This window comes from Ambystoma mexicanum, chromosome 9, assembly GCF_040938575.1.
Source record: "Ambystoma mexicanum isolate Mex_15411 chromosome 9, UKY_AmexF1_1, whole genome shotgun sequence".
Taxonomy (NCBI): Eukaryota; Metazoa; Chordata; class Amphibia; order Caudata; family Ambystomatidae; genus Ambystoma; species Ambystoma mexicanum.
In genome coordinates this window covers 391,685,315-391,699,506 of record NC_090931.1, presented here as the reverse complement: position 1 = coordinate 391,699,506, position 14,192 = coordinate 391,685,315, and the positions used below count along the sequence as shown (strand labels likewise).

Sequence of the window (14,192 nt, the reverse complement as noted above, 5' to 3'; positions counted from 1 at the left end):
GGCACCCTGCACTAGACGCAGATGGAGAGCCCAGCATTCACCTATCTAAGGTGAGCACGTTGACCTGGGAGGGGGGTTCAACGGTCAAGCTGGGAGGAGAGAGATAGGGACATTCAGCAACCCAGACCTTTAATCCCCATATTATTTCACCTGCAGAAACCTCACCCTTTGAGTTCGACACACAGTGCGGAGAGGGTCGACCCCAGAAGCCAACCGAATCCTGCACATCACGTTTCGTGTTACAGACACCTTCCTGCCAAGACCCGCGCCTCCGTGGGAATCAGGTGAGCGTTACAGAACGCGAAGCCAACCACTAAACTCCTACCCAGGCGCAATGGAAACTTCAGATACTGATCAACTAGCCCAGTTACTTGGGGAATTAAGAGCAGAAGTACATGCAGCTTGCCAGGAAACGAGCTCTCTAAGAAGAGAACTGATAATTTCTAAGGAGCGAACAGAGGACCTTGCTAGGCAGTTGTGACAAACGCAGGCAGGACAGACACCTTTGCCCGTTCCAGGAGGAAGTTACCCTTCTGCCTCAGCTTCAAATCCAGTGCAAATCAATCTGCCCGGTAATGTGCCCTTAGCTCCGCCCGAACGCTTTGCTGGTGATCCAAAGAAATTCGCAGTGTTCATCAACCAGTGCCGCCTGCACTTCTTATGTCGACCAGCTGCATTCCCAACTGACCAGGCCAAGGTGGCTTTCGTGCTTTCTTATCTCAGTGGCAGCGCTGCAGATTGGTCGATCCCTTTAGTCACCCAGGATGATCCGGTTTTACACGATTTTCAAGCCTTCCAGGCCAGCATGGAGAAACTGTTCGCAAGACATGCACAAGGGCAGGCTTTGGACAATGAACTTCTCTCATTAAGACAGGGTAACCAAGACCTCTTGACTTATATAGCCTCTTTCAATAGACTCATAGTGGAAACACAATGGCCCGAGGACAAGAGAATAACGCTTTTCTACAGAGGTCTGCGTGGAGAGCTCAAGGATGTGCTAGCGCAGGTTGTGAATCCTCCACAAGAAAGTTCAGACTATATTGACTTAGTTGTCCAACTAGACCATAGACTACAGAACAGGAAGGCAGATCGCTCCAGATTTGATACCCGAGTGTTTTCCAAACCACAGACCTCGAATAAGGGAGCTGACACTGCGGAACCCATGCAAATAGGGGGCATGAGAGGACCTTTAACCCAGAAAGAGCGGGAAAGAAGAAGGCAGCTGCAATTATGCCTCTATTGCGGTAATTCAGGACACTTTCTTCGGGACTGTCCCGTGAAACCAGCTAAGAAGACTGTAGGAGCCGCGGATACCTGTACCACAAATTCTGAGCAGGGAAACGACCTCGCCCGACAAAAGTAGAGGTCCTCTTGCAGAGCGTTAAGATCTGTCCCGTGACCTCGCATTTCGTGATACCCATGGTCCTCATTAGTCCTGAACGTCCGGATCGTTTGCACGCAATTGAACCTTACATTGACAGCGGAGCAATCGGAAACTATGTGGACCGTGAAATGGTGTCAAGGATGAATCTACCCCTTGTCCCTAAGGCAGTAAAAGACGTCATCACTACTGTGGATGGCACGGAGATAGCCTCCGGACCAGTAACGCATGCCACCCAAGAAGTGACGCTGTTAAGTCATAATGGACACCGGGAGAGAATAGTGTTCGATGTAATCAAGGCCCCTCAGTTCCAGATCATTCTGGGAATCCCTTGGTTGGAGAAGCACAATCCTCAGATTGATTGGCGAGCAAAGACGGTTCAGTTTCCAGAGTGTTCTACCACGTGTTATCCTCGACCTGATGTTTCACTGGCAGCGATCTCTTCTGAGGAAATTCTCAAATTACCTCCCGAATACCAGGAGTTCCAAGACGTCTTCCAGAAGGATCAAGCTAACACCCTCCCCCCTCATAGGTCTTATGACTGTTAAATAGATCTGATACCTGGAACAACTCCTCCTTGCAGCAGGATCTATGCCCTCACCGAGCCAGAGAATCTTCACCTCAGACAGTACCTGGACCAATACCTAGCTAACGGGTTTATCCGTCCTTCCAAATCTCCAGCTTCATCGGCTTTGTTCTTCGTTCCGAAAAAGGAAGGAGACCTTAGAACTTGCATAGATTACCGCGCCCTGAATCAGATCACTGTTAAAAACAGATACCCGTTACCTTTGATCCCTGAACTCCTGGACCAAGTCAAAAACGCCCGTATATACACAAAGCTGGATCTCAGAGGAGCCTACCACTTGGTAAGGATCAAAGAGGGCGATGAATGGAAAACGGCCTTCCGCACCAAGTACGGGCTATTCGAATATCAAGTGATGCCCTTTGGACTGTGTAATGCTCCTGCTGCTTTCCAATATTTTATGAACGATGTCCTTAGGGAACTCATTGACGTGTGTGTAGTTGTCTACATTGACGACATCCTCGTCTATTCATCATCGGAAGGAGAACATCAGAGACATGTTAAAGAGGTTCTCGAGAGATTGCGTCAACATCGTCTTTTTGCTAAACTTGAGAAATGCGTCTTCAACGCAACCGAAGTCGAGTTCCTGGGATTCATATTGTCACCTAACGGAGTCCATATGGATTCAAAGAAGGTTGATGCAATTATCAAGTGGCCATCACCAACCTCTGTAAAAGGAGTTCAAAGCATGTTAGGATTTGCTAACTTTTACCGCAGATTCATTCCTGAATTTTCCCGGATAGTCCAGCCCATCACCGCTCTGTTGAAAAAGAACAAACGTTTTGAGTGGTCTTCGGAAGCGGAACAAGCTTTTCAAGACTTAAAAGCTAAATTCATTTCTGCACCTGTTTTAAAACATCCTCGCCCAGAACTTCCTTACATCATGGAAACGGATGCTTCTAGTCTTGCTATGGGAGCAGTGTTATCACAAAGAGATTCGGTCACAAACCAACTACATCCGGTTGCCTTTTGGTCCCGCAAGTTTTCGCCTCCTGAGATCAACTATTCAATTACGGACAAGGAACTTTTGGCCATCAGATCGGCCTTTAAAGCCTGGCGGCATTATCTTCTAGGAGCCAGACACACAGTCACCGTAATGACTGACCACCGCAATCTACAATACCTAAAGACAGCCAAAGCTCAGTCTTCCAGACAACTTCGCTGGGCTCTGTTCCTGGCAGAATTTGACTTTATAATTACTTATCGACCAGGTAGTAAGAACGGAAAGGCGGATGCCCTATCCCGGATGGGAGTAGATGAACAGTTGATCAATCCAGATCCAATACCCATAATCCCAGAACAAAGGATTTTGGGTTTGGTCAGCACTCAATCTTTTGAAGACATCAAGAACACGGTGAAATCGCTCCTAACTCCGACCGATTTGCAAGACTGGCAATTAAAGGGAAAAGAGTTTTCAGTAGATCAAGACCTACCATATTTCCGAGGACGTTTGCACTTGCCCTGTGAGAGACTACAAAAACAAGTAATCTCCGGTTATCATGATTCTCTAATGGAAGGGCACCCTGGCATTACCAAAACCATGGAAAAGATTAAAAGAAATTTCTGGTGGCCATCGTGGAAAAGGGATATTAGAGACTTTGTAATCTCCTGTGGTGTGTGTGCCCAGAATAAAAGTCAAAAGCAAAAACCAGCCGGCCTATTACAGCCACTTGACATCCCTCCCTGTCCATGGCATACCCTGTCCATGGATTTTATCACGGACTTACCTCCATGCTTGGGATATACTACCATCTTAGTAGTCGTGGATCTATTCTCGAAAATGGCGCACTTCATACCCTTGAAGGGTCTGCCTTCAGCCTCAGTATTGGCCCGGGAATTCTTGGCGAACATCGTTCGCTTACACGGTTTTCCTTCGGTTTTAGTCTCCGATAGAGGAAGTCAATTCATCTCCCACTTCTGGCGCAGTTGCTGTCGTCTAGCCCAAGTTGATGTAAGACTTTCAACCAGTCACCATCCCCAAACGGACGGACAAACCGAAAGGACAAACCAGACACTAGAACAATATCTATCGCTGCATGCTCCAACAAACAGAAAACCCCTGGAAGGACATTCTTTGGATCGCTGAATACGCGTACAACAATTCGACTCATTCTGGAACCGGGAAGACTCCTTTTTTCCTATTATATGGACACCATCCTAGAACCTCCAACCTGGATCCTCCCCAAGAAATTGAAGCACCTGCTGTGGATCACTTGCATTCGGAGATTACCTGTGCTTTTAAGGAAGCCACTGCCCATCTGCAAAGAGCTAAAGCTCAATTCAAAAAGGCAGCCGATCGGCACCGTAAAGAGGCCCCTCACTACGCTGTAGGAGATCAAGTCTGGTTATCCACGAAGCACCTGCCTTTAAAAGGACCCCGCACTTTCATTCCGAGATACCTTGGGCCCTACCTCATATCTGCCATAATCAATCCGGTGGCTGCCAAATTGGAATTACCTACGCATATGAAAATACATCCAGTATTCCATGTCTCCTTATTAAAACCAGTACAACCAGAAACCCGATTGACTGAACTCCCAGAACCCGTTTTGGTAGACGGAGAACTCGAGTTTGAAGTGAAGAACATCCTAGACTCCAAGATTTCCAGGTCTAAATTATACTATCTGGTTGATTGGAAAGGATACGGTCCCCAGGAACGGTCGTGGGAACCCTCAGAACACGTCCACGCACCTCGTCTGGTCAAGAGATTTCATCTGAATCACCCCGACAAGCCAAAGCCCCCGGAGAAGACACACTTAGGAGGGGCCTTGAGGGGGGATACTGTCATGATCACTGCTTCCAAGGAGCCGGGACCAGCCCAACGTCCTTGGAAGCAGGCCCCTAACCCTGATCCTAGGCACCAGCCGGTCCCCACAGGGACCTTTTGGACCTTGTCCTGGCGCCGGTGGCACCAGGCTCATCAGAAGCATCGGTCCCGGCACTGGAAGCGCCGGGCTCATCATTGGTGTGAAGGTGCTTGGGTGGACTTACCTGCGGCAGACCATGCTGCTTACTTGCCAAACTCCTAGAAGTCCTCGGTGTACTGGGACAACTTTCTTACCTGGGTGGGGCAGCTCCACTCCCTGGATACAGCACTGGAACTCTTCTGGAACTCTTCTGGAAGCAGGAACTCTTTTTTTACTTAGGCGGGGCCGCCTCATCACTCCAAGGCTATTTAAACCACACCCGATTGATGAAACGTGCTTCGCGTTATTCTGCATCTGCAGCAGAACGCTCACCGAGTCTGTTCCAGCATTTCTTCTTGGGATCCTGAACCTGCAAGAATTATACTTACCATTCCTGTACCCGAGCAACTTCAGCACCTGCAAAAGACCAGAAACAACAGGTTAGCAGAACGAACTTTCACACGCAGTGCTTGCTTACCTGATCCTTCGGCAGCGGCCGTGTCTAACGCTGCACCTCCGCCGGCAAAGATAAACAGTATTATTATACTTACTGGCACGCTGTGCACTCCAGATTCTTCACGCTGCATCTGCACCTGCAAAGATAAACAGTATTACTATACTTACTGGCACGCTGTGCACTCCAGATTCTTCACGCTGCATCTGCACCTGCAAAGATAAACAGCAGTGTCACACTTACCAGCACGTGGCAAATTCCGGATTTCTTCATTCTGCATCGTCTCCTGCAAAGACAAAGAAAGAGACAGTAAGAGCGCTGCCATACTTACGCAACTCCAGGCGCTTCAGTGCCACGCATAAAAGACTATAAAGACTAAAGGTGTCCAGAAAACTTACCGGTCGTGCAGTCAACGACGGTACCCATCCTCTGAAGTCAAGAGGCCCACGTTTCACCAGTGAAGGAACTGGCAACGGCACCCTGCACTAGACGCAGATGGAGAGCCCAGCATTCACCTATCTAAGGTGAGCACGTTGACCTGGGAGGGGGGTTCAACGGTCAAGCTGGGAGGAGAGAGATAGGGACATTCAGCAACCCAGACCTTTAATCCCCATATTATTTCACCTGCAGAAACCTCACCCTTCGAGTTCGACACACAGTGCGGAGAGGGTCGACCCCAGAAGCCAACCGAATCCTGCACATCACGTTTCGTGTTACAGACACCTTCCTGCCAAGACCCGCGCCTCCGTGGGAATCAGGTGAGCGTTACACTACATCCTACGGCCATGCACCCAAGACTCTAGGCACTGGCCACAACCACCGCAGCATCTTACACCCATGGTCGCTTATACATGAGTAACACACCCATACAATGAAACATAAGTGTAGCATGTACTCAATTTGTACCCAGGACTCTAGGCCCTGCCCACACCTACCAGATACATAATCTAATGTATGGGTATGATGTATGAATGTGATATCCTGCACTGCTTGAGGGATGTGCGATACTACGGGTATATGTATAGGTGTGGTATGCTGCAGAGGAAGAGGCCATAGTATAGACTCTTATTTGTTTGTCCATAGATATTGCAATGTATGGGTCTGCAGTGGCTTAGACCTCCATTGCGTAACTTTGTGCACCCAGGACTGTACACACTGCCCACAACCAGATAATCAAAACTACAGGTCTATCCGTGGGTGTGACATGCTGCGGTGGTTGTGGCCAGGGCCTACAGTCTTGGAAGTATGGCCTTCGGCCTACGGCCATGCATCCAAGACTCTAGGCCCTGGCCACAACCACCGCAGCATGTCACACCCATGGCGGCTTACTAATGAATAGCATACCCATAGGAAAAAATAATGTAAATACGGCATGTACTCAATTTCAATGTTTGCTAACACCACGTGTGTCCTTAGAACAGTTTCAAGGTCCCTGTGCACAGCACGGACTGAAATACTAACCTTAGTAAACCCCTCGTTTTCTGTACGTACAAACATCCCGAAAAAGGCGGTCATAGAAAATACATCTTGAACACCTACCGCCAGAAAAAATGCAGTTTTTCACCTATCTCTTAGTGTCTGAACCTGCCCAAACACTATGACACAGCAAAATAGTTTTCGAAATAGCATGTTGCTGCTCCGCTGTCGGCGGATCCAAGATGTCGGGTGCATCCAAACAATCTGACGCAGAACACGTCTCACTGCAGCCAATCGGCGGAGACGTCGCTTGTCCGTGGTCTTGATGCCAGCCCCTTGGCCAATCTGTATCTTGTCCGCGGAGCGAACAGGGAAGTGTGACCGCGGAGCGGACATGGATATCACAAATTTTTTTTTTTTAGATCTACATTTTGGTCGTTTTAAAGAAAAGTACTGCACGGAAGGTCACCAAATTTACAAAAGCACACTTTCGGGACCAAGCCCCTGCCCCAAATTTGGTGAAAATCCGTCCAGCGGTTTGCCCTGTAGCCGTGTGCAAAGTTTTCCCCCATTCAGTCTATGGGAAAAAATGACGTTTTGGGACCCCCCCTATAACTCCTCCCCCCACCCCCGGAACAAACATCACCAAACTTTGCAAAAAGATTCAGAGTGGCCCATATACTTTTTTTGCAAAGTTTGGTGAGGATTCGTCCAGGGAGAGCGGAGTTATAAGCCGCCCAAAAAGTGCTCTTCCTATGGAAACAGCAACTTAACCATAACTACACGGCCACTACCGCTATATATTTGTCTGCTTCCATTTGCCCCATCAATGTATCGACTATGCATTTCTTATACCCAACCAAATTGTAAATATGTAATATGTTTCTATGATGTATGTACCTATATGTATTCTGCAAATAAGCTTCAAGTATCCTTGTAACTGCTGCGCCCAGCTACCTAAGGGTTTAGTGTGCATTACCAAAAAAATAAATAGACATACATAGTCAGTCAATTGCTCCCCTTCAAAGCACGCCTTTCAAGCAGCAGCACAGAGCATATGCATGCCGCGCGGACGCCAATCTGAGAAGGTAAAGTGATGGTAATGATCCAACAGAGAGATTCTCTAGTGTAGCAGCATACGTCACGTTTGCCAGTTCTATGCGTAACCTCACTAGTCTGTCTTGGTTTTTCTCATTGCATGCTGGGACTTTGTAGGCAATACTTAGAGGGAAAAACAAAACTCGAAGTACCAGCACCCAATGGGAAACACCAGGACTGGCTCGAGTTATCACATGGAACATGGACACTTGACAGCTATGTCAATACGCCTGGGTTGGATGGCCATGTCGCCTGATCCGAGAATTAATTGAAAGCAAACTGTCCCTGCTCCCAGGTTCCACAGGTAGACCGACGATATCGCTTAAGGTGAAGAGCCATGTCACCCACGAGGAGCCTGTTAAAAGTTGCAGGTCGGCGGGTGTGTGCAGCCCAGCACTGAAAAGGTGCAGCAATTGTTTTCCAGTGTAACATTGCTGGGGCTAGCGGGGGCAGAAGATCTTCCAGTGCACCATAATCTGTAAAATTCAGGTATTGAAGCAAGCCAGAAGGATAGAATGGCAAATGATGCACAGTGTGGCAGCAGTCTTAAAAGCCGTGTACTAGTGATACCATTTGTTTTGTGAATGCCACCGTCTGCAGGCAATCTGGCTCCTGCGCCTAGTCAATAAAGGTATTCCTTTCAGATCATGATCCATTGGCAGTTAAAAAAGCAGCTGTAGCGCAAATGTATGCCTCATGCTCTGCATACACTGCTGTGTATTTGGCATGCAGAGAGATTGTCATTAGGTGATTGAGTTGCTGAGGTGTCGAAGTGACAATGCCCAACATCCTTTTCAATGCTTACGTTACCGTAGCCCTTTGTTGTTGCGCAGTTCATTTGTGGACACATTGGTAGTATTTACATTATTTAATGTATTTAAACCTGCCTTTGATTCTTCTTCTGTGCACCATTTGCAATCTCAATCCATCATGATGGCGATCTTTTAATTTCTTTAATGGTAAGTTTTACATTTTTTTTTATTTGCACCCTGGTTGTTTGGTTGGGTCCACAACTATCGCTGCTTTTTTTTTTTCCTTCCCCCTTCTACCAATTTATTTTCAGCCTTCAATTAGTCACAAGTGCATATTGGATATTTTAATGTTCCCAAAGTTGCATTTCGTGAGAATGTTACCCTTCCACGCCCTCAATCTCTTGATATGTCAGAACCCACGCTTCTCTGTGGCCATGAATCAATCTACCCATGCGTTTTTTTTCTCATCTTCTCTAATTCCTCTGCTCCCCGTCCCCATTAATAATTATATTTCTGCTAGTAGACCAGCAATCCTTGAACCTATTCATTTTGCCATGTTGAGTCCTTGGGACCCATTCTTCTTGCTTGCATCCTCTGTGGTCATTTTTGGGATTGCATTCTCTTCTGATATGGCCTGTCAATGCTCTGTCCAATGACTCTCTTAAAAACGGACCCCCCCACCCCGAAACAGACCTTAGTTATGCCAACTTACTTCACTCACTGAATTTTTAGACATTGTAGCAGTCGGCCCTTGATAGTGGTCAGGTCTGTCCATACGCAGATGTTTGCCAACACCTGCTACTAATGCCCCACTTTCTTTTTGTTTGTATTCCTAAAGCAACCGATGCTCTTGTTAAATCCAACTTCTGTTTGGCAGCATTAAGAAAAAAACATGCTGTTGCTTTTCAAGTATAGTCTGAGGCCCTATGATTGCCATTTTGATTGAAAAAAGATGTACTGTTTGCTTACTTAACTAAATAATCTAGGTCTTTGTACTATACTGATCTAATGTATAAAAGGTTCATGCTAGTTTTATAGATGTTAGAGTTTTTACTTGATAAGCTAGTTAATGGTGGCATTGATTGTCTTGTTGGCACCGAAACGAATGCAATATAGTGTCAATATTCCTTGTTTTTAAGTGAAGAGGTGCTGCCAAAGATTCATGAAGAAAAAAACTACCCTTGTACACTGGTGGGAACTTGGAACACGTGGTACGGAGAGCAAGATCAGGCTGGTATGAGATAGCACGACAGAATGTTAATGCTAAATTTAACATGCAATATTTGCTTGCCATATTTTCCCTCTTAAAATATATAAATATGCTGCCAAATCCTTGTGTGTTGTAATACTGTTAAATCCTGAAATGGCATCAGGGTTGCCAACAAACATCGCTTGACTATGTTGAAATGGTCACTAGAATGAACATGGATCGGCATTATATTTTCTTAAGTTCCATCTCAAGTGATTGAGTTTTATGATTAACATTAGTGCTGTTCTAAAACCCATAAGATGCACGTTTTATTTTAATCCAGTTAACAATTAGCTTGTTTTATACTAGAATTTTGCAACATGAACTATATTTCTGTTTTTATAAATCCTCCTGTTTGCGTTAATGCTAAAATGTAACCCTTCAATGCTACTCCTTTTGATGTGTTTCCACAGGTAGACTTTTATTATTCCGAAATGTTTGTGAGTTGACAATGTTTGTTTCCAACTGAAGTGATCAGGGGTTCCCTGTCTACGCAAGTGGCAACTAAATGGCAGCTTAGCAAGAGAAGAAAGATTTTATCTCAGCAAATGGTACCCATGAATAATTAGCAAGTGTTATTTAACTTTATAGTTTGGTTATTTTATCTCTGCTGTAAAAAGTACACAAGCAAATTTGTATGAACGAGGAGTAGTCCAGAGAATGTTAGCTTTGACGAATAAAAGAATGTGGGAAACTCCTCCTCTGTATCATAACGCAAAAATAAAACTGACAGGGAAATGCAACATTCCCAAAAAATTACCCTGGTTATGAAAAGATTTCCCAAGTGAAGTTTAGCATAAAGCAGCAGCTGCAAGTGTACTAAAAATCCGTAGACCTGCTACCATTGTTTTGCTCTTTTGAAGTCCTTGTTACAAACTGCGAAGCTTATGTGTGCTTAGTCACATCTGTGTTTCAGGATTTCAAATCTACATGAACCAGATGAGAATATGGTAAACTTAGATGGAATGTTTTACAAGGTCTATGATCAAAATGGAGGCCCTGAAATATATAGGTTAAAATGGTCTTAGTTACTATTCACATTTGGACCACATTCATAGTTACTATAGAGTATTAACATATTTACAAACCGATAAAAGAATTTAAGTCTTTGCTGAACAATACTCCCACCTAAGTAAAGGTCATTTAAGTTCTCATTTACACAAGTGGCTTGTGACATATCTGGTATGCAGACCCATGATCTTTCAAAACCAAAATCTTATTCCTTAACTATCATTGTTTGGAGCAAGTTCAACCCCCATAATATTGGCGGTACCTTTATGCAGTGGATTAGCAGAACACATGAAACCATGTTTCAAGAGTCTTTATGATGTTGTCCGTTTTGGGTTTTGGGATGAACTCTTCTGGAAATGAGTGGTTATATCTGAAAAGGAAATTCCAACTTTAAAACAATCAAAACAAATGTTGAAGGAGGTGGACAGATTGCGATGTATATTGGTATCCTATTTCACATCGATCTTGGTCTGACACTAGGTTTATTCAAACTCTGTTGATTGCCCATACTCTGTGATTAGGTCGATGTGTATATATTCCACGACAAAGGGTTTGGTAGGTTGGGGTTTGGATAAACGCTCAATGCCTAGGCCCCATATTCTATTTCTACTCAAAGGCAAGCTCAACATCAACAAGGTTTGGTAACACTGGTCTAGGGTTTAACCTAATGAAAGAGAAAGGGTCTGGTTTCTGAATCATCGAACAAAACGGTTGCCATGACATGTCAACACATTCTGATGCCCTATATGAGGGATCCTGGCTCCCACTGTCTTTTTGGTATACTTTGTGTTACTTGTCCAGCACCCAGCCCACTTATCAAGGGATTTAGTGCCCGGCTCACTGTAGTGGGGACGTAGTGCCCAGCTCACTGTATCCAGGATTGAGAATCCAGCTTGCTGTTCTAAAAGCATCAGGATGCCACTTCTCTCGGCCTGTTGCAGCTCTTTAGAGTTGTAGCTCCTGTGAATTGGCCAGATAATTTATGTGACTCATAGTGTTGCTCCTTTGTTGAATCGAAGTACATTCCATTTAGCTCTCTACCTCTATTCCAGGTGACTTCTTTAACTGATGGGGCCTCTGGCTTTATTTTCTCTTCTGTCCTGTGATTGATCACTCTCGTTAATGGGTTGCTTCATTCCTTCTAGTGGCTCAAGTCAACTTATTAATTTCCTGTGTCTCGCTAGCCCGGACCATCTGTGGTGGCCGTCCCACCTTTTCCTCTGAATTCCACAGCATTCTGCGCCTTTGGTCTCTTTACTCTATGCCAGCACAACTTCCCTGGACCAGCATGCTTCAATACCGGTTCTATCTGGCAAGTGGAATCCCACATAGAGGGATAGCCAGCTGCACTGGATTTTTTCTTTTTCGTTTGTCTGCTTGTAAGCATCTGCTAGGACCCAGCTGCGAGCACTGCACTATGCAACTTAGTGAGGCATCTCTGGTTCTTTGTTCTTCTTTCTCAGTAAATCATTCACACATTTTCCTCCTGGCAAACTGGGCCCTGTGATAGGTGCAATATGGGTCCTTGACTGGCTTTATTCCTTCAAGTGTGGCTGCCTGCGGGTATGTACACTGGCAGGCATGGTACCGATGGGTGGAATAGCCAGTAGGTTTTCTCATGCATTATTATTTGTGGGGGGGGGGGTTTGACTTTTAAGGCAAGTTCCATGCTCCCTTGCTATCTGTACTAGAATTCCTCTGACCAAAAACTGGGGTAGAGACAGTCACCCTGGCCATGTTCTAGTTGTTGCAGGTCTAAGGCTGAGGGAGAGTGTGAATTCTGGAGTTGAAGATTTGCAACGCCTACCCTTCACCATCTCTAGGGAGAACATGGCTCTGTTTCTGTTCCCAATCAATACTTTTGTATCTCATGTCTCGGAACCTTTCCTTTAAAAATGTCCACAATTTATATTCATGCACTGCTGTTGCTATAAGTGTAGACCGATTCTTTTAACCTTCACACTGTGCCTGCCCTGTTGACTAGCCATGTCCCTTCAACACTGCAAACCGTTCATTGTCTTAGTGGTTGTAAATAGCAACACAGTGGAAAGTCTTTGTTAAACTGCTGGAGAAACCAGGCTCACGCTTCGTTTTTGGTGACTGCAAACCGACACTGCTTTATTGTTGTGTTGCAAGACAAAAGAAACAGCATCCTATGTCTACTGGGACCTAACGGACCTAACCTGCCCTCCAGATACCCTCACCTTTGTCACTGGTCATATGACTGATTCGAAGCCTAAAGAATGTTCTGAAAGTCTTCCAGCCGTCACATCCCACCTCCATCCAAGACACTACATCCTTTCAGTCAGATCTAGTCTTTCCTTCATATTCTCTTCTGGTTACTGTCTCATGACCAAGTCCTTCTCGAAGGCACCCCTCCTATCGTGTCACACCTGCTCTGAGCGATCCTTTGGTTAGGCCTGTTGCAAACAGTTCTTAAGGTTACATAGGCCTAAACACCTTGGCTGGATTTACTACAAGGCAACAGCCTCAGACTTATTTTGTGCTCATGCTCAAGAGTCCGCTAGCAAAAAACAAGCAGTAGCCAAGCCAGCATTAATAGATCCATCTGGGCATCACAATGTCCGCTAAAGGGTAAGAAACCTGCTAAAAGCTGTAGTGGCATGCCATCCCTTTTATTCCCAGTCACCCCAATATTGTCCTCTTGCATATGTTCATAGGAAATTGAGGGGATAATTTGTCCCCTAGTATGTTTGTACAGGGGTTAGATCAAGAAAGGAGAGCTTTGGTGTCTTTAGGTCAGTGACCTCTGTTGGAAAAACCATGTGTTATAACACTTGATAAGTGCAAACTGAAAGCTTGTGTTATGGGGAAAAGGAGGCATTTAGCGCAATTCCTACTTCTGCTTAGCTTGTACCTAGTGATTGTCTACAGGCCAATGTTATCGACATAGGCAAGCCTAGTGTTGAGGGGGGAAAAGGAGTGTGCAAAGCCAGGGTTCAGCAGCATAGGTGCAGGGTATGCAGGCAGCAACCAGCGTCTACGCAGGTTGACTCCAGGACACACTTCTACATCGCTGGAGTAAAGAATTGTGAGCAAGATGCTGGAGCATGGTGCCACCTACTCTGTAACCCAAATCTGCGCACATGGTGGTCGAGGAGCTCAAAGCGTAGTTGCTGGCTGTGGACACTGTGGGTCGTGGCGCCTCCTATTACCAGTCCTTTGCAGGATAGTTTGTATTTAAGAAATGAGTGCTGTGCAGGCCAGCAAGGGCTGTTTAATGGAACTAGGAGTCCTGTGTGCGAGTCACTCCGCTGAGTCCAGGGTGAGGGGGAGGGTGTGTGGGGCCGAGGGACTGGGAGTGCTGGTGTAGTACCCTCT

The 14,192-nt window shown here is 45.7% G+C and overlaps 1 protein-coding gene across 1 annotated transcript in view; it reads left to right on the top strand.

Moving 5' to 3' along the window:
• The window catches only part of NIPSNAP2 (nipsnap homolog 2), a 572,224-nt gene that overhangs the window by 99,276 nt on the left and 458,756 nt on the right, over nucleotides 1–14,192 (top strand). The window contains exon 4 of the mRNA XM_069614879.1: nucleotides 9,730–9,824. Coding sequence (XP_069470980.1) covers nucleotides 9,730–9,824 — 95 coding nt within the window. The remainder of the gene's footprint in view (nucleotides 1–9,729; nucleotides 9,825–14,192) is intronic.